Source organism: Lycorma delicatula, chromosome 2 (assembly GCF_047948215.1).
Source record: "Lycorma delicatula isolate Av1 chromosome 2, ASM4794821v1, whole genome shotgun sequence".
Lineage (NCBI taxonomy): Eukaryota > Metazoa > Arthropoda > Insecta > Hemiptera > Fulgoridae > Lycorma > Lycorma delicatula.
In genome coordinates, this window is record NC_134456.1 from 43620334 (window position 1) to 43645700 (window position 25367).

The 25367-nt window shown below is 28.7% G+C and overlaps 1 protein-coding gene across 3 annotated transcripts in view; it reads right to left on the reverse strand.

The window, feature by feature from the left end:
* Positions 1-25367, reverse strand: part of LOC142318763 (CD109 antigen-like) — a 326445-nt gene that overhangs the window by 61002 nt on the left and 240076 nt on the right. For all 3 annotated transcript variants that reach the window (XM_075355213.1, XM_075355212.1, XM_075355214.1), the window contains exons 6-14: positions 24206-24456; positions 18645-18803; positions 12255-12426; positions 10501-10683; positions 7979-8080; positions 4789-5046; positions 4033-4176; positions 2059-2193; positions 625-679 (exon numbers count right to left, since the gene is read on the reverse strand). In XM_075355213.1, coding sequence (XP_075211328.1) covers positions 625-679; positions 2059-2193; positions 4033-4176; positions 4789-5046; positions 7979-8080; positions 10501-10683; positions 12255-12426; positions 18645-18803; positions 24206-24456 — 1459 coding nt within the window. The remainder of the gene's footprint in view (positions 1-624; positions 680-2058; positions 2194-4032; positions 4177-4788; positions 5047-7978; positions 8081-10500; positions 10684-12254; positions 12427-18644; positions 18804-24205; positions 24457-25367) is intronic.

A 25367-nucleotide genomic window follows, 5' to 3' on the forward strand; every position in this document is an offset into this window, starting at 1 on the left:
AGAGTCAATAAGACAAAAAAACTATCTTATTGTGAGCTTCCAACTAATGTTTTCATAAAGATAAAATGGTAATTTAAAATGAAATTATCTTCTTAATGAACTAGTAACATCATAACATCACTTGCATGCTGAGAAACTTTGAAGTACATTTAGGTCATGACCTTAGTTATTAAGCAGTAACTGCGACAAAAACCTGTTTGTTCTCAATAAGTATAGATATAGAAGCATAAAAAATGTAATTAATGACAAATAGTTTTCTTGAAAAATAATAAAACTTGATACTGTTTCTTTCTTAAATTATTATCAACGAATTGTCAAGCAGTAAAGTATTGTTACATCATACCATTATAAAAGTTAAATTGATAGCTTTATGAGATCCTATGACCTATAATCAACATCTGTAGAAAACTACTGTAAATGTTCAATAGAGGTCTACTCAACTCTATTCAATAATATAACAAAAAAATTAATTCAGATAAACAAGAGTAGGATATCATAACATTCTGCTCTTTGCTTGAATAAATAAAAAAATAACATTTTTCAAGCAAATAGTTCAATTCATATAAGTAAAAACAGATGATGTAAAAAAATAATTCATAAGTATCATAAATTAGAAGTACTTACACCATGGTCGATGTTCATGAACATATCCATTAGTCATTATAAGAGCACCAGATTTCTGTAAAAATATTGAATTTAGAAATTTAAAAAAATAAAAAAGATTAAAAAAATAATATAACTGTTGTTTTATGACTTACTTCTATAAATTGATTAATCAAATAAAAGCAAAATGTTTTTATTTTTTTTTAATATGGGATTTGAGTAAGAGAGAAAGAGAAAGATAGGAAAATATAAAATATAGAGATGGATTAAAAAAAATTAAAATCTTAAATTCATAATCTTATTAACTTTCAAATGTGGATATGGAAGAACAGAGGGAATAAAATAAAAGGAGTTGATAACTACATGAGAAAACAAAGGTTTGCTTTAAAGGTCTGGCAGTACATCATATCATATACGAAACCATCATTCATTAATGAAACACGACGAATATTTAAATGTAAACATTTTTCAAGAAATATGAAAAAAAATTTTCTCTTAAATCAATTGTATTTAAAATATCAAACCAATTCATTACTATGATTTCAATATTCACATAGTAATTTAAAAAAAATAATATTTTCTTTTTTTTTTTAGATTGCAATTCAAAATATCCCTTGTGACACGCTGGAAGGCGGAGGCAGATTTCACCGGTGCTAAGTAGGGGACAAAAAAGATTTCCACCTTAAAGTTGAGAAAAACTTCAAATTTACTCAGTACGACAATGGTTGCATGTTTCACATCTTCTTACAATTCCAGCAACATTTTGGTCATCCCTTGCCGTAAGGATTGGTCATATCAAAAATTGTGTCAGACAAAAGTTTTAGGTAATGTTTAGAGGACTAACAATCACTTTAAACTGATTCAATACTGTCCTATTAAGGAAGATATGATTTACTTGTCTTCAAAATCCCATTTTTTCCACTCCCTAGACCAATGTTGGTGATATCAAAAAACTTTATTTAGATAAGTTTTAGACCCTTATCCAAAGAATAGTAGGAATTTTAAACTAATTTGATATTTTACTTAATAATAAAGTTATAGCAATAGTTTTTTTTTAAAAGCCCCCTCCATGGTCCGATTTTGCCCATTAACCAACTTGACTGAGATTTTGGGTCGTTATATTTATATATCAATTTGAAAGCGATTTGTGCAAAATTACAGCAGTTATCGTGCCCACAAGAAAATGAAATATATATATTTATATATATATATTTATATAAACTTTTGAACTGACGGTGATTTTGGTCTCTGGGGGATGTGAAACGCAAAGATGTGTCAAAATTTTCCAGAAATCGAATCATGGTACCCAATACATTAGGTAGCTTTCTTATGAAATCCACCTAAATCATGATACAATTAGCAACATTTCTTTGTTTTTATGACAAAAAAAAAAAAAACTGCCAAAAATTGATAAAATTAAAAGAAGTTATTAGTAAACTGCATTTCATTACTAACCTCAAATGCTTCCTCTGCAGTAAAAGATCCAGGCCACCAGTAAATAGTTCTTTTTTCACGAGCTTCCCGCATATAAGGTAAAAATTTGTATATTTCTCCACTATCATAAGAACGAAGCTCATTGAAAACATGTTCCTGTTTAAAGCAAAAAAAAAGATAATTACCTAGCTTACTTTTTCTGGATTAATTAATGAAAATTAAAACTACACTCTGTTAACAAGTTATAATTCAGTGAAATTTGTGTATTTATATAACCATTGATTTGATTTAATAACAATGACATAATAGTAAGCCCTGAGCAAAATGATAGATTGAATTTCTTTACTATATGATGTTTAAGATACATGTAATGTTTCAAGTATTTGTATCTTATAAATAAAAGGATGTGCAGTACAAATTATACATACTACTATCGATTGAAACCATATTTAATATTTACTAAATCAGCTCTGGCTGATCTGTTTCCAAAACTGTTGTTCAAAAACAGAATGCTAAGAATGTGAAACACAAAGATGCTGATTTGATAAAGCTTCTTTTATTACAGCGTTTGCACACCATATTATACCATGAGTACATGGGGGAAAAATAATAAATTAAAAGTGGTTAATAATAATCAATAAGTTCTGATTAAAGATTAATGAATGATATTTTTTTATAAAGAAGTAGTGTAATATATTAGTGTAAGATATTAAAACAATAAAATTTAATTTTAAATTACTTTTTATTTAGTAAATAAATCAATTCCAGGTTTTTATTGTTGATAGTGGTTAAAGATAGTAACAAAAAAATTACTGAAAAAATTTAAAATGATATTTTACTTATTGAATTATTTTAGCTTCCATTAATGACAATTATTGCTGTTGTCATTTTTTTGTACTGTGATTCCATATAAGATGTGATTACCTTGAACTGAAAGACCTGTATTTAAAATGTGGTAAAAAACTTAAATAGTAGATTTGAACTATTTGTGTATGAGAAGAACTTCTTATACTGAACTGCAATTCAAAATTCATGATACAATTAGCAACAGTTCTTTGTTTTGATGACAAACAAAAAACTGCCAGAGTTGATAAAATTAAAATAAGTTATTACTAAATTGCATTTAGTATGAGAAGTTTTTTCATATTGTTCAAGTGTGTTATGATGAAATCCTTTTTTTCCATACGTGCAGAATTTATTAACCAAACAAATTCTTGATCTCATTTTGGATAAATTTTCCCAGATAATAGACTACCAATAATGAAAAATAGCAGGAATACCTAAAATACTATGGTTGGAACTATACTGCAACAGTAACACTTCGAGTTTCTTACAAAAATGAGTTTTACACTAGTGAAAAAGTTTTAATGCAAGGAAAAATCTTTGTTGTAATTAAGAATTCATTTGGTAGTAATTTATTTTTATTATTATAAAAAATAAGTAAATTAAATAAAATTTTTGTGATGTTTACCAGAGAACTCTTAAAAAAGATTCTATTTCATAATGAATAGCAATTAATATTTTTTTTTGTTTTTAACTGTTTATTTATATAAAGATATTTTTTTCCTACGAAGAAAGATTATGAGGAATGAGAAAAGGCTATATTATAGATGAGATTCTTTGGGATCTGCAGTTTGAATCAAGAGAATCTGATTATGGTAAAGGAAGAAACTTATGTCTTTTGGGTAAGATGAAATCTGAAAAAAACTACCAGAAATTAAAAAAAAAGTTTTAATCTAATTTTTTACTTTCCACTCAAAAATGATTAATAACTTTTTTATTTTTAAATGAAGTTTTATGATTCTCTTATAAAGTATTTTTTGTCCACACACACTGATATTATTTAATATAAATTATAATTTAAAAGAAAAAGATAACAAGTGATCTTTAGTTCATAATTTTTAAAAATCCTGTTTCTTTCTTTAATAAAATTATGTCAAGATCTTTACAAACACAAATCACTAGAGAACAATAAAAAATTGTAGTCATGTTTACCTGTTCTATATCATTTCCTGACTTCAGTAATAGTACACTTTGATCAATTCCTAATACTCCAATGTATGAATTAGGTTTAGCTTCTAAACTGATTTCAACATTTGCTCCTGGTTCCGTTTCTTCTGTGTTAGTTCGTACATTAACCTAAATAAATTAGGAATTATATTGAATTAAAGAAAGAATAAAATCTCTTGATATGGATTAAAAAAGAAAATATTTAAGACATTCACATTGAAAGTGTGAAAAAAATAATTAATATGCTCACAAAAATTTAAAATTTAAATGCAAGCTATTAACCTAGACAATAATTATTTTGAAATATTATTTTTTTAAAAATCAACTTCAGTGCAACTTTAGACATGTCTGAGCTAATTTTTATATTAACTCATACTGTGAAGAAGACTTAAGATGGGTATAATTCTTTTACAATTTCCACCTTAAAATAAAATGCACTGCAGTAATTTTTTAAAAACTACTATTTTTAAAATAATTGTGTAATGCATGTCAAAATTCAAACTTTTAATAATTGACCAAGTATAGTGAGGTCCCTTTTAACTTGATGTTCTGGTACTCTACATGAATTCCTTTTTTTCTTGGACAAATCTATTCAAAAATTATTTGATAATTTAATTTTTTATCAATAATAAATGTTAAAATTGTAAATAAATGTGTTAAATTAAAATTACTAACAAAAATTAGTCTTAAAATTTTTAAAAGCGACAAAAGAAAAATACATGTATAATAGATCTAACTTACAAAATTCTGTAAAACTCCATTAAGTTCAATATCAAGAGCATCAGCAACTACTTCACCGTCCTCACGTATGAATTGAACAACGACATGTGCTGTAGGTGCCATAGCATAAGTGGCTAAAAATCTCCAACTGGCAGTTTTCTGATTACCTGAGACAGGTACTGTAGCAGCAACTACGACATCTCCTCTACCAAGAACTTCATAACTTACATACTTTAATGGAGCAGTTGAATTTACTTCTATTTCAACATCACTGTTTACCTTTAAACATTATTAGTTGTATATTATATATATATATATATATATATATATATATAAAACAAAAAAAAAAACACCTATTTATAAAGCAGAAAAAATTTATAATTATTACATATTAAATATAAATAACAAATGAAAAAGATTGAGAAACTGATACAGCTAGGCACAGTAAAGGAAGAAGGCAAGGTTCTTGCGAGATAAGGAAGAAGGTACAAATACAAGTGCATAAAAGATAAACTGAACCTGTATAATAATTCTGGTTGATAAAATTCATTAACCATGAAGGGGGAATGGTAATAGAATAAATAAAGAATATAGAATGAAAATTAATGTAAGGAAAATGAAAACTGAGAGAAAAACTAGTAGAAATCATATGATATTGTAGAAAACTTCAGTTAATTACACTTCATTTAATTCATTACTGGATCAGCATAATATTAACTGAGAAACAAGATTTTTTTTCATAAGGCATAAAACTACATTATCAATTAAAAATGAATTAATTATATCACTTAATATTAATTAAGTAATAATAACACTATTTAATATTAACTCTTGACAAGATTAATATTAATATATTAACATGAATAAAATAATAATAAATGTAAGAAGTGCTAATTTTGCATAGTGTATAAATATACAGACAGTTTCATAGTGAACTGTGAACTGTATATTACATTAAATGGGTAATAGAATGTCATCTCTCTCTCATTTTCTGTTTAGCTTCTGGAACCACCATAAGGTATTACTTCGGAGGACGAATAGATTGTGGATACCGATCTAGTATTCAAATCCATATAAAAGTAACTCTTTAATAGGATTTGAACTTAGAACTCTCGACTTTGAAATCAGCTGATTTGTGATGATGAGTTAACCATTAGACTAGCCCGGTGAGCTGGTAGGTAATAGAATGTCACCTAAAGCAGTTCAGTTGACATAGCACTAAGCTTCAAGATTCATGCCCTTTACTATAATTGTACTCATTCCTTTATGTTACTATATAGTGTATCCACTCTATAGTGATTAGAATAAAGGATTTCTTTATGTTTACAAAAGAGTATCATACAGTATATAAACACAAACAATATATGTTTGTATATGTTTTAAATGCACTAGTGTATAAGTATACAAACATTCATAATGACATCTTAAATGAAGAGATACAATTTAAAAAATTTTAGCACATTTAAATCGCGTTCTAAATGTGGATCTTCTTAGTTCAAAATAGTTGTCATCAAAAACATTAGCTGATGCCAGGATGAGAACAACAGCACTAATCATTGAAGATTGTCACATAAAAGTGACAATCTTCAATGTAATAACAAAAAACAAATAAATGGTTAAAAAAAAGAAACTCAAAAATAAGTTTGATCAACAATTTAGGGACTCAAAGAGAAATAAATTACAGAGTACGGCTAGGTCATTTATGGAGAATAAAAATAGCACAACAGAAAGAAAGCTTTTGAACATAGTATAGTGGTAAGAAGACTTAGACATAATCAGAAAGGTTGTATTAGATTTCAAGAATAGAACGGATGTGAAGAAAGATTTTAGGGTTTGATGACTGGCTAAAGAAAAGGAATTATGATACTATATTGATTAAGGTAGACTATGTGTTTATCTTATTAAACTAGGGTAATATAAGTATTAGAAATAACATACTTCTTACACCTCAATGTAATGCTATTTGTGATGAATTTTTCATAGATATCTGATAACCCTTTATTCAGCTTTATAGGTTCTCCTCAATAAAATAATAAAGTGAGTCATAAAGCCTAACTTTTAAATTATTTGTATATACATTCTAGAATAAATATTATGGCAGAGTGTTAGCATCTCCATCTTTCATCCGATAGATTCTGAATTTGAATCCCAGTCAGGCGTGGCATTTTCATAAGCTATAAAATTCAGTTTTGTACACTACATTACGTACAACTAAAAAAGTTATAAGTTAAAAAACATATTTAAATTAAGAAGAAGAGTACCTTTAATGTAACTATTAATATTTACTATTAAAATCTTTACTATGAGAATCTTAAAAATATGGAAAGAATGCTTCTGTGTTAAATTGTTAAATGTCGTCATTGTTAATTAACATAAAAATTTAGGGTTGTTTGTGACAGCTAGTGTTTAATAAAACTGGCAGACTCATATAGAATAAAAAATTATAAGAGAATGTAAGTTCTCAATTACAGCATTATACCCTATTTTTCATCTTTTCCAAGAACCTTTTGTATGACTGGGTCAGACACATTATTTATTGTTGATAAACATTATAATACTAATAACTGAAAATATATCATATGAATCTATTTTAATACTAACCAAAAGTGCATTAAAAAAAGCTGATGTTGATCAATTTCTGCAATTATTGTTTTTATTTATATTTTAAATATTTATTTAAAAAAATAATTAAAATGCATGTGCATGACATAACGTATTGTCTGTATTATTATAATACATGTATTGAAATATTATTTATTGATGCAGTTTTAGAGAAATTTTATTTTGCAAAAAATTAGTGTAACTTCCTGTGAAAAAAATGGTGAAGCAAATTAGATTCAAGCAGCTTTTGTGAATTAGCATGGTTGCTAATTCACAAAAGCTGCTTGAATCACAGTATCTTAATATATTCACTGTGGTCAGTGAGTATATTAAGATACTGTAAGATCACTGAATTGGTGAATTTAAAAATGATCAAATAATTACTTCAATTTTGTATTATGAAGATTTACAACACATTCAGAAATTTTATAAAAAAATCTGTATTATTGTCAGGCTTGGCATTCAGGTATGATATAAACTTCATGTATCATAAAGTAAAATGAGTCCAAGTAACTATACTGGACATAAGTCTGTTGTTGCTTTGAGATTAGATATTAAAGTATCCATCGATTATTTTTCTGATTAAAAAATGTTTGTTAAGAATACTTACAGTTGGTGTTTCAGTTTTTACTATTGCCTGTATGAAAGTGTTACTTGGTGAAACAGCAGGGCTTACAGTTGAAAACCATTCTTTAATGTCTAAATAATCTGCCTGCAAAAGAAAAGAAACAATATGTTATAACAAAATTAGGATTAATTAGGTTATGTTTAAACTATAAACCTATAAATCTAATTAGGTTTATAAATAAGCAATAAATTATAACCAAAATTAAGTGAAACCTGGTTTCACCAAAATTTAGGTTTTTTAATTTCTTAATAAATTAATAAAGTCTGGAAAGTTGGACTGGTGTGGTGACTTCATGAAAGGAACGATGCCTGTGGATATTTTTTTAAGGTTTTCCACTTATGCATAATTTTACCAAAAGTATACTTATTTAATATTTTGATCTTTAAATGACCAAATTAGTATGTGTATCTAGTTTTTTAAATTATTTTATTTTATAGGGCAATAATATTTTACAAATTTTTTTTATGCAGTGGCCTAAGGAGAGAGAGAGAAAGAGATCATTTTACTGAAAAGGAGTTTAAAACGCACTTTTTCAAGTATATTTTTTGAATGAGATTTGTACATAAAATAATGTTTTTCAAGAGTCTTCTTGAGTAGCCTCGACTGATAATTTTGTATTTGCTCACTTACAAAACACATTTTTTTTCTTAGAAACTTACCTCAATTTTATGGGTTCATGTGATATGGAAAGGGGAACTAGATCCACATTGTATTAGACATACACACACACATGCACACACAAACACAATAATCCATATTATACAATATAAGTAATACAATGTTTTTTAAACAAAATGACTTTATGCATGGACAATTTGTTTTGATTTGAAATGAGCCTAAATCTGCCTTTTCACTATGCCATTCTATGAGAACTTGAAGATGGTATTTGTCAATAATTAATCTTCTGTTTCTGTGTTTGTAGTTCCAGGAAAACAGCATTCATTTTGTTTTAGTCAAGCCAAGATTGAATGCGTATTCAGTTTTACTTTTAATGAGTTAATAAAAATGAGGTATCTAAAATGTTTATCTTCATTTTCTGCTTTGAGAAAAATTAAATCAGTAATTGTGCAGCAGGTTGAAAAAATGATTTCTAGAATTACATATAAGAGACTGGAGAAATAAGAAAGAGAAGCTCAAGGGTAGCAGTAAAAATTTGATGTGCATGTTTTAGCAAAATATTTAAGTTTTCACGAGTAGTCCTCTTACTTTCAATACAGGCCCTAGTAAGGGTTTGGTATATAAAACAGATATGGCCCAATTAAAAGCTATACAAATAGTGATGTAACTTCAAATATTGAATAAAAATTTTAAAGCGAGTTTAAACTATGTCGTTTCATCAATAAGCATAGACATTTTTTCCTGTTTAGCCTCTGGGAATTACCGTTCAGGTATTACTTCAGAGTTTGATTGAGGATGATGTGTATAAGTGTAAATGAAGAGTAGTCTTGTATAGTCTCAGATGTGTACTTGAAACCCAACCACCAAAGAACACCGGTATACACTATCTAATCAAATCCATGTAAAAGTAACTTAAACGCTGGAACTCTCGACTTCCAAATCAGCTGATTTGGGAAGACGTGTTCACCAGTAGATCAACCTAGTGGGTTGAATAGGCGTAGACTATTAATATGAAAATGTACAACTATTTGCCATTTGCCATATGTTTATGAGAAAACGTAATTGGACTTTCAGAGACACAAAATTCAATTATGAGAAAGAATAATCTTTTAATGGGGCAATATGAAATGTCAGTCCATCTCCTGTTGCAGATTTGATTTTACAGTAAAAAAATGAATAAAAGAAATTTTAATGGCAATTTGTAGCCTCTCAAATTTGAAATGAAAATTTGTTTGATTGTGTAATCATATTCGAAGACACAATTAGTAACATAATCGCAACCAATAAATATATATATATATATATATATATATATATATATATATATATATATATTGTACCCTATAAATTTTGTGGAGTAGTACTTGATTTTTGCAACTGACTAAGGATCAAAAGGTGTGGAAAATTGTAGCGGGGTAGTAATTTTATACATGAGGGGACAAGCTATTTCATTTCTCAATTAAAAGATTGTTAAAAATATTCAAACTTTTTTTAACTTGTTGCACTCTCTCACATTTGATACAGAAATATGATTTCCTACAGATCTCATAATAAAACAACATTTTAGAAAAAAGTCTTCAAGATACATAGTCTTCAAGAATTTTGAACGCTAGTTGTGTTTACCTTCTGTGTAATGATTATATTTATTATTTGTAAGTAAATTATTCTCCTCTAGTATAATAATAAAACAGTATGCAATTATATTATTTTGAAGAAACCATGTAAACCCTTTTTTTATTAAAATATTTATAAATTGGATAAAAACACATTTAGAAAATTAATATGATTAAAAACTTGAACTGTGTTTTCTTTTTACATTAAAATTCTTTTTTATGTTAATAACTAAACTATTCTTTACAACTATTGAAAACTATATGGTGATTTACCTCGATTCCAAGAGTTGTTACATTATTAGCTGGAGGATAATATGTTAATTCAACTAACCCATTTTGTGACAAAAAATGGGAAGACTCTGTATATTCGTCACTGTTGTATGAATAACCATACCTTACTCTGACTGGGTTTGTTTTGTCAGTAACAGGTGTGCCATCATGATGAGCTAGTTTTATCTGAAATACAGCAGAAACAATCAGTATTAATGACTATTTTTAAAGGTGTAAGATAAGATCTTTAGACATGATTATACATCCTTAATTACTTTTTTTTATTTTAGCATACTAAATATTACATTAAAGATCTGAAAATTTAAGTTTAATTTTAATACCATTTAAAAAATAAACTTGTTTTTGTTTACTCTGTCCTCTTTGTTACACAAAAGTTAAAATGGTTTATTGTGTAGTTTCAAGAGATAATTAGTACAGAAATAATGAATAACAATATTTTAGGAAGAATACATGAGAGTATCAATCTTTGTAGCATGTGAAAGAGGTTATACTTTGATTTTGTTATGTACATTATAGCACTATCAAACAGTAAGGCCAATACAGTATGTTAACTAAATAGCGCTAACATAGTACAGTATACTAAATACACTTCAACAAGTAAAACATACGCAATAAAAATATTATTGGTTCTAAAAAAAATAAATTTGTTTTGTTTTTGTCCACAACAATTGTTAATGAAAATACATTAAAACTAAAGATTTTAAACAAAAAAACTATATTATTATTATATTTTATGACCGCATAGGATCGATCACTTTAGTCAGTCCACTATCAAAGTCTCTTCGATGGGACTGTTTGGGCCTTGGTGTGTTCCCAGTACTATGTCATACATTTTGATCTCTGTGTCCTTGTGTTGAAATAGTTTGTGTTGTGAGTTTTTTCTTGTTGTTTTTTCATGAAGCAAGTGTTTTTATTCTTGATTTTCTTGTTTAATGTTATCTTATCTATGTAAGGCCTATTTTATCCTCTGGTGTAAGGCCAATTTCCTTCAGATCTTCTCTTATTTCTCTGATCCATATGCATCCCCTCTTGGCGGATGAAAAAACTATATATATATATATATATATATATAATATTTCCCACAATCATGTCATAATTTTATCAGTTGTGGCAGTCTTCAAGGACTGGTGCTGTTCTCTTCTTAGTATTAACTGATGTTACTGCAGACAATTTTTATTTGAGTTAGATGTTTATATTTGGAATATGATCAAGAATTGTGTTGGATTTGAGCTACATCTCCATCCATTTAGTATTGTGAGTATAAATATTTCATAATGTTTGAGTATGTTATATGCAATCCTTTTAGGTGCAGGATGTAAAGTAATGAAATTGTTATCAATGTTACTAAGATTTGTAATTTACATCTGTGAGTGGCATATAATTTTTGTAGGGAGCTTTTAATTGCTCAATATATTTTTGTTTTAAGCTGCATGCTTTGATGAATATAAAAAAATATTATGCAGGTAAAACAATTCAGTTTATCTATTCCAGGGATGTTGTATTTAGCGATCCTTTTCTGTATACAATGTTTTGAATGAAAACATTATTATGAGAATTCTGAAGACATTGTGTATAAATTGGTTGAGGTTATTTAAAATGTTATAATTTAAAAAAAAGAAAAGAAATTGAAGTGGAAGAAGTTCTTTGTTCTATAAAAAAAACCATGATATCCAATTTATATAATCAAAAGTTATATTTTATTAAAATAACTAAATTAGAATGTTTATAATACTTACAAAAGCAGTGTATTTGAGTCCTGGTTTAAAATATTCAGATGTTTTAATTAAATCCATTTTATATTTATGTTTATGAAGCATCACTTGTGCTGAATTATTTTGTCGACGCCCTGTCAAAGCTTCTTCAACAGCAACATCAAATTGTATTGGTCTTTCAAAATCATCAGTTAATCTGAAATAATTCATTAGTTAACAAATTAATTATATTAGAAAATAAATAAGTATATTTTATTTTTATCTATATTACCTAAATATTCCTTAACCTCAATTTTTTTCAATACTGTGAAAAGTTTTTTCTTATTTATGCACATGTCAAAAAATTACTTTTTATACTGCAATTTAATAATAAAAAAATATAATGTAAATTATATATATTTATTGCTAGTCATGGTGCCTCCTGTGGGATTGAGGGCTGAAAATAAACGAGTAGTATTTTTGGTATTGGTCATCATTTAATTTCATTCACTTTAAAATTATAACATTTCCTACAATGAGATATATTTACATTTTATATGAATATTGCAGTTTTTTCAATACATTTTCATTGTATAATTATTATTTTTATTGATATTACAACCTTGTACATTGTTATGAACATATTTTAATGAGGTGAAAAAAATGCCACATTTTGTTATGGAATCAAACCTGAGACGGCTGTTTTAGAAGTTAGTAAGCGAACCATTACAATAACTGTTCAGCCAATTAAAGAAATTATAATAGTAGTTGTATTTAAAACTATAAAAAATGTAAAACAGTTACAGTTTATACAAAACTAGCATTTCTTTTATACATTTAAAGTTATCTTTCTTTTAACTTTAATTATTTAAATTAGAATAATGATAAACAAAAATTAAAGTTAAGTAAAAATAAAAATATAGAAATGAATAATAAAGCAATAATAAAACCCCATTTGAAAGAATAAAACACAGCAAGAAAATCACCAATAACCACCATAAAAGGCTTGAATGCTAAATAAAATGGTGCACAACACGGCATGTTACATTTAATATTAATAGTTTCACATGATGAAAATTGACAATAAGTTTGAAAATAAACAACTTAAGTAAGATTCTTTTCATAGATTTCCTCCCTCCTGTTAAGATCAATTTTAAACTATATTCCTGCTCATTCTTGAGCTAAGGCAAAATATGTTTTTTTAAAAATATTTTCTTACAGGTAGTACCATCAACAATCTAAATTTTTAATAAATAGTAAAATAGCAATCGTCTGTCTTAGTTGAAAACGGAACTGAAATAAAAGTCCAAAAAAAGAATAATATCAAATTATATCTTACTAATAACTTTCTATAAATATAAAAAAATATATATACTGTTCAGTTATTCATTTTTATATCATATTGTAAACTGAACCCATAGGCCTAGGAAATTAAAATTTAATGGGGTTTACTTAGGTCATAGACATCTGTTATAAAATCTCTAAAATATTCAACCCACAAAGGATTAACACTTTCAGCGCCATGTGTATAGTTGTTACACTCAGTAAGACTTTTATGTGGACCATGTGTATACATATTATACAAATGAGACCCAGTTCACCAGAACAGCACATAATCTTAAAAAAATTACCCTAGGCCCAAGCAAATTTTTTTCAAAAACAAGCAATATTGATGTAAGTTAAGTAGTTTGATGTACTTAAAATTAAATTTTAATCAATTTAAGTCCAGTTTTAATGCGTGTATAAAATATATACATGTGGTCTGTGGAGAAATATTGGTAAATGGTCCACAAATATAGCAGGGTACTTGTTAATTTAAGAACATAAGTATACAGGTTTCTACAATATAATTATATTTAATATTCTTCTGTAATGTAAAAATACAAAAACTGATACAACTAATTAATGATACAACGAATGACAAAGGCCAACTATCCTAAAGAGTTTTAAGTGTTTTTTTTTTCTATTACTTTCACTGTTTATAGTCTAAAGTTCACTGCTTCTCAAGAAAAACAAATTATTAGGATTACAAATTATTAAATAACAAGCAATATTACAGGCCTAATATGATATACTAATACTATAGGCCTATCAATGTACCATGACGTATCAACAAAACGTAACATACAGTATTTTACTTCAACTATTATTTTTACTGTTTATGATTGGTAGTTGACTGATTCTCTGAAAAATACAAATTATAAGTTATCCTAAAGTGCTTTGGAAGTTACTTTATTAGATATTGTTTCTACTATAATTGGCAGTAGACTGCTGCTATAAAAAAAAAACAAATTATTAAGAAATGCTATAGGCCTAACTATTCTAAAGTATACGTTACTTTAGTCTATTATTTCTGGTAGTTACAATGTGAAATTCACTGCTTCTTTATACACTTATGGATTTTAAAAAACCACTGCATACATGTAAATTTTTCCTCACAAGATAAACACTTAAGAGTAACTTGCGGTGTCTTCTTAGCAGCAGTATTTCTATAAAATATTTTAGAAAAATGTGCATAACACATTACACACCTTCCTCTTTTATTAATTTGTCCAAGTTGATGATCAGCTGGAATTATATTTGGTGGTTCCTGTGTATTATTTTGAAGTTTTAGATTGAAAATTAGAAGAATTGTTAACATCTCTCTGAAGCCTACAATATCAATTGATTTATTTTCAGTCATTTTAAATAGTGCCATTGCATTGACTACTGCAGTATTGAGAAGCAGTTCAAACAAAATTTTTCGATACCACTTAACCCCTCTTCTTATTGGGGTGGCATATGATGCTAATTGATCTGCAACATCTATATATGATTTTGCTGCATTATATTCTATAACAGTCGAGGGCTTTTTTACAATACCTCGTTTTGTCTGAACTTCTGCCATTTCAGGGACATTTTTTGTGGTAATAAAAATAACATCACGTTTATCTCGCCACGTTCCTACGACGACTTTGCTTGTTTTCTGATTACAAACCATTTCACCTCTCTGTAATTTTGCATCCATCACATTAAAAGGAATAAATTTTCTTTTACTGCGAAGGGTACCAATGCGATGAGTTTGCTTTTTATTTAATGTGTGAGCAAGACTAACGCTGGTATAATAATTGTCTGCATATATAGTTTGACCCTCACCAAGTAAAGGTGCACTTAATTCCATAACAACTTTTTCAGAAACTGGCACTCCTGAATTGTCTTTCTGTTTACCACTGTATAATTTCAATTTCTAGGTATAGCATAGTTTAAACACTTTAAGTCCATACTTGTGTGACTTTGTAGGAATGTATTGACGAAAAAATATGCTCCCATGAAAAGGGATCATACTGTCATCAGTACATAAATTCTCTCCTGGATTATAAGCATATTGAAATTTATTGTTTAATAAATCTATCAATGGAGATATTTTATAAGTTCTATCATTTAACGGTAATTTTTCATTGTCTGATACATGTATCATGCTTAAAATACTCTCAAATCTATTGCGTGGCATTATTTTACAAACACTGTTAGTGTACATTGGATTACTTGACAAATAATCACGCAATTTAGGTTTGGAATCTAATCCCATCCATATAACTAGACTTAAGAACTGTAGTGGTTCAATTTTATCAATATCTTTCCACAATGTAAGGTGTGAATGTGGACGATCAGTCTCATTTAAAATTGCATTAATAATACATTGTTCTGCATAATGATTAATCTCAAGTACAATGAGATCAAGTACTTAATCGTCAACAAAAATAGAATAATAATCAAAGACAGTACGTTTACCTCATTGTAGTTGTCCCATAACAGCGTGATTAATTCCAGGAGGATAGGCTGGATTAAAATCAAATGAGAGCATTTCCTCACTAACAGATCCCCCATTGTAATTGACTAGGCACAGGCTGGCACTGATTGTCTCTGAGAATATTATTTTCTAGGGACAACTCATCTAAATTATCTACAGGCAAACCTTCTACATTATTTTCTTCAGGCAATAATGTAGGTTGTTCAGGAAGTTCAAACTGTTCAAAAACATCACATTCACTTTCTAAATCACTAGACTCACTTTCAGCATTGTTAATATCAAATATTGGGTCATCAGAGTCTGAGATATCGGCAAACTCACTCAAGTCACTATCACTATTATTATTAAGAAGTCCATAATGTCTTGAGAATTCATTATCAATTATTAGCATTAACAGCAACAAACAAGCTACAAAACAACAATTATAACCACAAAATTTTACTAGCAATGCTAAACACATGGACTCAAAAAGTCAGCTGATTTTGTGTAGCTGAGAGGGCTACCATCGTGTTAAATCTTACAACCCAAAGGCATAAAACTTTTACCCCAGCCCAGACCTACACATTAACCCACACAAATCATTGCTAGCATGCAGAATATTGATACACAGCCTTCTCAACTTGGACAACACATGTGAGACAATATGATACACACAGCCTGGGGTGAAACTGTGATTGTGTATATCATTGATACACATGGTCTGGTGAAAAAAAAAAGGGAAATCTATCATGGGCTACTACAGTAACACTGCCATATATACTTGGCGCTGAAAGTGACCTGATCATTCTGCAATCAAAAAGCCAAATGCCCAACACAATTTATAAGGAAATTGTAAAACCCTCTAAATAAAGGCTCTCTTCAGTTATTACTATTTGTTTTTATTTTAAGATTCAATTTAATTATTTCCTAAACACCTCATACTGAAGATAGTTACTTCATTAGTCTTTAATTAATATTTTCCGACTTTTTTTAATATATTAATTCACCAGGTAAACTTTAAGCATCTTGTATAGGAATATGGAATTCAATTTTTTAGTATATCCCATTACTATCTAGGATTTAACTCTGAACCTTCTGTATGAAAGGCTGAGAGCCTACTGTGTTAACATGGAGGTCGTATAAACAATTTCAGGTGCAAAGAGACAAACCCACCGGATTGGTCTAGTGGTGAATGCGTCTTCCCAAATCAGCTGATTTGGAAGTCGAGAGTTCCAGCGTTTAAGTCCTAGTAAAGGCAGTTACTTTTATACGGATTTGAATACTAAATTGTGGATACTGGTGTTCTTTGGTAGTTGGATTTCAATTAACCACACATCTCAGGAATGGTCGAACTGAGACTGTAAAAGACTACACTTCATTTACACACATACATATCATCCTCATTCATCCTCTGAAGTAATACCTGAACGGTAATTCCCGGAGGCTAAACAGGAAAAGAAGGTGCAAAGACACGGTCATCTTTAAATAAATTTCAAATGTTGAGGTAAAAATTACCCAATAACTAAACAAAATTATAATAACTGGACAAAGGAAAACGTTTATTTAGCATTAACATATTTATTAATTTATAAATTAAGTATTAAATATGATATTAATACTTTTTACTTCCTTGTGTGAAGTAAAGGACGTATTGTGATCGCAAAAAATTTTAGTTTTCAGATTTCAGTAGAAATATCCATTTTGACCATCCCTAATTCTATTTTGACAAGTTTCGGTAAGACATCTGTACATACGTATGTATCTTGCATAACTCAAAAACAATTAGCTGTAGGATGTTGAAATTTTGGATTTCTGTTGCAACATCTAGTTGTGCACCTCCCCTTTTGATTGCAATTGACTTGACCAAAAGTGTCCAAAAAAGCTGAAAATCCAAAATATTTAAATTTTGGTATTTTTCTTAACTGTAGTAATAAACCCCTTATTGAGAGCTGCTAAATGATATATCATAAATGGTACTTATTTTCATTGGTTCCAGAGTTATAACCAAATGAAATTTTAATTAATGAAATATTTGGATCTTGCAAGGGGAAGGCACATCGGTTTGAATCCACCTTCATATACATATATTCTTTTAATTTTTTTTTTTTTTATTTAATTATATTGATTTATTAATTAACTTCTGATTGTAAATTTTTTTTACAATTTATAATTCAATAACAATAAAAAAAAAATAAATGAAAAAGTCAGAAGTTAGTTATTAGTGAAATAAAATTTTATGTACTTTTCATTTTAATTCAAAAATTTTTATAGAGACTAATAATTATTAATAAATCAATATATTTAAATAAAAAAAAAGTTAAGAAAAGAATATATGTATATGAAGTCAGATTCGAACCAATGTGTCCATGGTTACGGATCTGACACGTTCTCACGTACACCAGATAACTACTTCAGCGACATGAAACAAAATTAATATATAAAATAGTATAATATGCTGATACGGACACTACAAAAAAATGTGATGCAGTCTGGTGTCCACCACTATGCAATTGTGTAACTGTCCACTTTATTTAAGAATTGGAGGATCATATCTCACTTTCAAATGAAATAAGTTTAAATGAAGTGCAACAAAAAATGTGTATATATGTAATTTAATAGGTGTATTAGGAAGTCATTTGGTGTCTACATGAGATTTTTCAACTTACTTTAATTCTTTGACGATATCAAATTCTGCTGTTGCTTTTCCATCAATAGGTATTACTTTACGTATAGGTGCTTGGAAAATTGGCTGAATTACACCAGAAAAATACATTGGATATGCTGTAATAGTTGCTTCACCTTTCACGTTTCTACCATAAGTATATCTGTAAAAAATTAAAAATTTTGATTCACAATTATAACATACATTAATATTTTCAAATACATAAATTCTTAATCATGGATCTACAAACATATAATCAAAAACATAAATATTATGAGGTTGAGAGTGTAATAAATGTATAATAATTTTATAATAGAACTACCTGTTATAAGTTATATTTTCATGGCAAATTAAAACTTTTATTTCTGCTTCTACGAGGTAGAACAGGGATTTAACATAATCAGGACAAAATAATAAAAATCTTTGCATGTAAATAGATAAATAAATCTTTATTCTGATCAGAATAAAAAATTCAACATATAAATCAAGACAATATAAAACAAATTATAAATACAAAAATATAAATTTTAAGAAAAAAAAATAGATGCAATAATGTTAAAGTAAATACATTAAGTAAAAAAAAATTTCTCAAAATAATTCACCAATTCAGAAATCACTATTGAAAATTATTATTTTGAGCAGATATTTATGTATATAATGAACGGGATACAGATAAATCATGTTTTTTTGTTTAACTTTTTTTTAGTATTATTCTAAATTTCACCATCAAAATAAGTTTTTTCAATAAAAGAAACTCTTTTAATTGTAATTTAAATAAACTAATGGGATGATTTTTCAAATGGTTTAGCAATTTATAAAAAATGCCAACAGAAGCAAAATAAAGGTCTTTCTTGTAAACCAAAGTATTATGTCGTGTTATAAGAAAACATTTTATAATGGGGCCCTAAGAAATGACATTATATGTTTTGCAAGGTGATCTTTCAAGTCAGAATATATCTGCAGATTTCCCCTATCAAATTAGTTCTAAAAGGCAACTACTTAAAATAACATAGCTGTAATGATAATAATTTGATGCCAAGATGTCAGCAATAATTCTTATTGTAAATAAAATAACAATTTTTAAAATTTATGCCCATTATAAAAAGATAAAAGCATTTTTATACAATACAACATGTGCAAATTAAAAACTTACTTTTATAGAAACATAAACAGAACTTTTAGTTTACATTTCATGTCAAGTATCATGTTATTTAACTTGCTATATAATAAAGAAATTTTATGAGCTAGAAAACAATAAACTGCTCACTCTATTGACACAAATGTTATAAAGAAAAAGATTTTTTTTCACTTGTATAAGGAAAGATAATTCATCATATACTGTTTGTATTAATATTACAGAGTCTATCTATACTAAACTCCTTTTTGTAAGAAAAATAAAATACTGATTCTTAATTTAATAAAAGAATATATATACATGTTAACCAACATTCATGTAATATTTTCCAACTAATTTTAATTATTTTTTTGTCACATTTAAACAGTAAGGTGGTAGAACTTCACTATTTCCTCTAAAATTACACTGATCAGGTTTGCATCTTTAATTGATTAACATCACAAATAAGAATTATAAGAAGCAGTAAAAATAGTTTTTAAGATAGTAAAATTATTATATAAGGATGAAAAGGCAGGAGTTTATAGACATACTAATAAAATTTACTGTAGCTACAAATTTGTTTAAAAAATGGATTTGCACGCACACATTTAAATGAATAAAAATGTTACTTTTAACGAGGATAACTTTGTATATTAGGTTGAAGAAATAAAAACAGATCTGCCATTTTTAAATGTGACTTTATTAAATATTATATAAGTAGGTAAAACCTATGTTCTAACTTGTATATTATATTACTACTAACATACAAGAGTACAGAAATAAAGAAAGTGGATAATCATTCTATAAACTTTCTAAATACAAATATAGAAATATTGTTATATAAATAATAAAAATACCAAAGGAGTGATGAAATAATCTGACCGGCACAAGCAAGAGACGGTTCCATGTAAAAAACAATTCTGTTGATATCAAATATACGAGTAGAACTAAGAATTACAAACAAATTCTTTAAAATATTTGTGTGGAATGTAGTGTTTTATGGTAATGAAAGAATAATAACAGAAAAAAAAAGGATAAAAATTGATTCCTTTTTCAGGAGTACTCTGAAAATTATCCCAACCCTGTAAGGGAAGACACCCGCCTTGTGACGCTTCCGGTCACCATACCACCCTCCCCTTTCCTAGCCCTGATGGGCTTTAACGGGATTCATCTTTCACTTTTTACATCTCACAGTATAAGCCAGGCCTCATTGGAATGCCACCGATGTAAATGCCTTGGTAGACATTTGCATCGGTGATTTTTGAACTCAGCTTTTGCCTTTGTTGCAGGCCTCGTCCAGGAATCTTGAATATCCTACATTGTTTCCCTCTGAACTAGCTAATCGAGCTTGTGGAAGCACAAACCCCGCACCTAGTTCTACTTTTATTGAGTCAATTCCAGTAAATGTCTTGTATTCGAGGCAATTTAACAACATACCACCAAAAATGTTGTTCGCAACAACAAAATTTAATCCTAATCCCCTTAATGAATTCAACTTCAGTTCATACCCCAGACTTAGGTTAACTGTGGACTCTGGTCTGGTCTACTAGGGTTAGGTGGACAGATCTACTCCCACTCAGCTCCATTGCAGAGTCCCGTGTGACATTTACTTGCTTTCAATCATCGTCGAGATGCCGCTACACCTCACAGCTGCATGGCATCCATGCCCTTGGCAATGCAGTCACCATCCTGCCGACAGTGTTGGGTGATCATTAAAAACTGCCCTCATCAAAACGCCGCTACACCTCACGGCTGCATGGTAACCCATGCTCTCGGCAGTGCAGTCGCCGTTCCGCCAACAGCTATAAAATCAAAATAATCACCACAATTCTAACTAATCGTGGCTCGCTGCCAGTGCCCCTACCTTCGGCCAATCAACTGCCCAGGCGGTCCCTAGCCACCCGGAATGCTACTCTACTAAATCCCCGTCCTGCTCAGGATGAGGAAGCAGAGAAAGCCAGCCACAATTGCCCAGTCTCTGCAAGTCTTCCAGTTGACTTGCAGGACAAAGAGGAATCCACTTTCTCAAGTTCTCCAACAACTACGGTACATTCAGCTTCATACCAAGGACAGATACACAGGACCCAATTAGCAGGTCATTAAAATTCAAAATAAATAAGTATTCACTATAAACAGGATAGGAGACAAAATGATGGCTTGTAAAGAGATGAACTAAGTTGGAGAGCCATGAATTACAATATCCAATTTTAGTTAATTTGTTGAGAGATGGTTGTGTAAACCATAAAAACTATGTAGTAAGGTACGGCTGGAATGTATAAAATAAATCATTGAGAATCCAGAATAAAGCAGTTAAGTTGAAGTTCAAAGATTATCTCGGAAAGTAGTGAAGAATACCTTCAAACAGTCAACAAAGTGATGACTCAAAAATTAAAACTTTTCCAAAAATATTTGCACAGGATTCCTCAACTTCAGTTGGTACTTTTTCATTTTTATATAATTTAAACTCGTATAATAAAAAATAAAATATTCAGAATTATTTCCCATAGTCAGAATTATATTAAATGCTGCTAATGCCAATATTACACAGTGTTTGTTCAGTGTGTGGTTTTTAAAACAAGAATTGAAAAAGTTAAGTAGTTCTTAATATTTTATTTTTTATAATGCAAATTTTAATTGAATAAAAATAAAATTATCAATATCAGCTGATTATATTTGGGAACTTACAAAAATCTTCTTGCAGATATAAGGTAAAAAAATTATCTTCAATTCAATTTTTTATCCTGATGAATTAGTAATAATATTAATTAAAAATATTATTAGAAACTAAACAAAAGATGTATGGACATTTAAAAAAAAATCTCTGATATTTAAGTATTATATAAGTAGCTTACTAATGCTATAATTCAGGAGGGTAGTTTAATGAAAAGATACTGTTTTTATTTTTTTTTTTAAATTAAAATTAGTTCCTGGCAACCTGAAAGAGGGGATATTCTTTGAATATCTGATAGAATCTCAGATACTGGGAGAGGGACTACGCAAAAATACTTTAAAAGTTCTCTTCAGCGATATAAATGTGATGAATAAACTTCCAGTATACTTATTTATATTCATTTAATGTTAGTAGAAAAAAAAAAAACAAATGTCAGTCATTTGTTTGACTGACTGTCCCCAAAAAAAAATGTATGAACTCTTTAGTAGCAAATATCTATTAGCCTTTTCATTTTTTTCAGGTCTGGTGGGTTAAAATAATAGTTGAATCAAGACTAAGCTTTGGGAAATGGAAATTTATTCCTAAGTCTTAGAATAGTCTTGGAATAGAGTAAACACAGCTGCAGTACATAGAGCGTTTAGAAGACATTTTCAATAAGATGTATCAATGCTCCTATCCAAGATAAGTTAGAAGTAAAAGGAAACATTCATGATGTTCACAAGAAGCATTCTGGAAGATCACAGACATCCACCAGCCCCAAAAGTGAAAGAGAAATTATAGAAATGTATGACCGATCTACTATAAAATCTGTTCAGCAAGCAACTTATGAGACAGGACTTTCAAAATCTGGCATTCATCATATTTTAAAGCGTACCAAGTGAAAAAGTGTTATCTCCAGATTAGTCCATGCTCTCAGTAAAGATGAATCCTTACCAGAAAATTCAAGTTTGTGAGTGGTACGATGCCATTATGCACAGAGGACAATCAATCTCCAAACAAGACTGTTTGGAGTGTCAAGGCCACATTTAAGTTAAATGGCTCAATTAATTGTCATAATTACAGTTGCTGGACAAATTATAATTCTTATTTGAGTGCAGAACAACATGTGAATTTACCACGTATTACAGTATAGTATAATTTATTTGGATTAAGGACATGGTATCAGAATACCATGACTGATGAAGTTTACTTGAATTTACTACAGGAATTCACTATGAGATGCATTTAAGAAATGTTTAGACATGAATAATTGCTTTCAGCAGGATAAAGCATCTCACATTACCATTGTGACATGAGGGCCTATGATTATCTTGGAATTCTGGTGAACAGGTGGTTGGGATGAAGAATTTTTAAGATGAAGCATTGGGTTCTCCTGCACTCATCAGATTGCTTTTTATTTTTTGTGGACGCACCTCAATTGTAATATTTATAGTATAGGATCAGCTACAATTGATAAGTTGAGTGTAGCCATTGAAAGAGAATACACTAAAATATAAACTGATATGATTAGCAATTCCATTAGTCAATGTTATCAACAATGCCTTAACAATAATCGCCAACAGTTCAAATACTTACAATACCTGACAAGCTTCTACATTTGTATTAAATTATTAAAATTAAGTTAATTAATTTGAGTTATAATACTTTGCTGCATGTTAATAATTGTTTGAGTAATAGTCATTCAAAATATGCATCTATTTTATTAGGACACCCTATTTTTACTTAAGAATACAAGGATGTGGTCTCTTTAATTTTTGGTTGCTTTAAAGCTAACACTTACTTAGAACGAACTGTTGCTACAACTTTAGAATCTTTGAATGTTGCATGTTTAGGAACATCTATTGTGACTTCAAATTTTGGAAGTACATATTCAGCAACTTGGAATGATTTATGGAAAACTTGATCCAAAACAGTTATTGTTATATTCCAGTCTCCTAAAACAGGATTTTCAGAAAGCTGCAGTTCTCCTGAAAATACACCTTTTGTTGTTAGAACTCTGTTCCATTGTTTCACACGATTTCCTTTACCATCCTAAAAAAAAAAAATAATAATAAAATTAATGTAATACTTTTTTCAATTAAGAACTTTATGTTTACAAAAATGTAATTTTTTGAAGAAATAGTAAAAAAAAAACTTTATTTGTATAATATGCATAATAAATAATAAAAAGCAAAATAAAATACAAAATTTTTTTTCCACAAAATCAGCAAAAAGGAACTTGATTGTGATTGGTGGTTAGTTACAACTATAATTTTTTTTTTTTAGTTTTTACATGTATATAAACTTTTTACAGTTCACCAATTTTATTTCTTAAGGAGGGAGAAACCCATTAATTACACTACTTCTCACACATAACAGTTATTCTCTTTCATTCCTCTTTATCCCTGCAGTCCATTGGCCAAGTCATCCTCTCATAGATTTTTTCATTCATCATCCCAGTCACTACAGGAAGAGACTTTGCTTCCTTTCTATTCTCTGGTGACCACTTTATGATCCTCTGAGTGTATTTTTTATTCCTTCTACTTAAATGACCTGCCAACTTCCATTTCCTTAAGATGATCCTCTTGCTTATATTAGTAAATCCTGTTTGGATCCTAACCCAAATGTTTCTTTCCCATCTCTTCTCATTATTCCTGCTATGTTGCTCCATTTACCTTACTGTTGTCCTAGTTTCTGTTTTGGTCATTCTGTCCAAAAGCAAAGACTCATAGTAACGTCAAAATTGACAGAATTAATCTCTCCCATAACTTTATTTGAACTAGATTCTGGATTGAGATTTCATGAACTGTTTGATGCTAAGCAGCTTCCTCCAGCCCAATGTTCCAGGGACCCTGGTAAATATTACCTATTACAAAATAGGTAATTATTTTGTGTCCAAAGTATATATCTTCATTGATTCTTTCTATTCCAATGCTATTCAACGACAAATGTTCTGGTAGGCA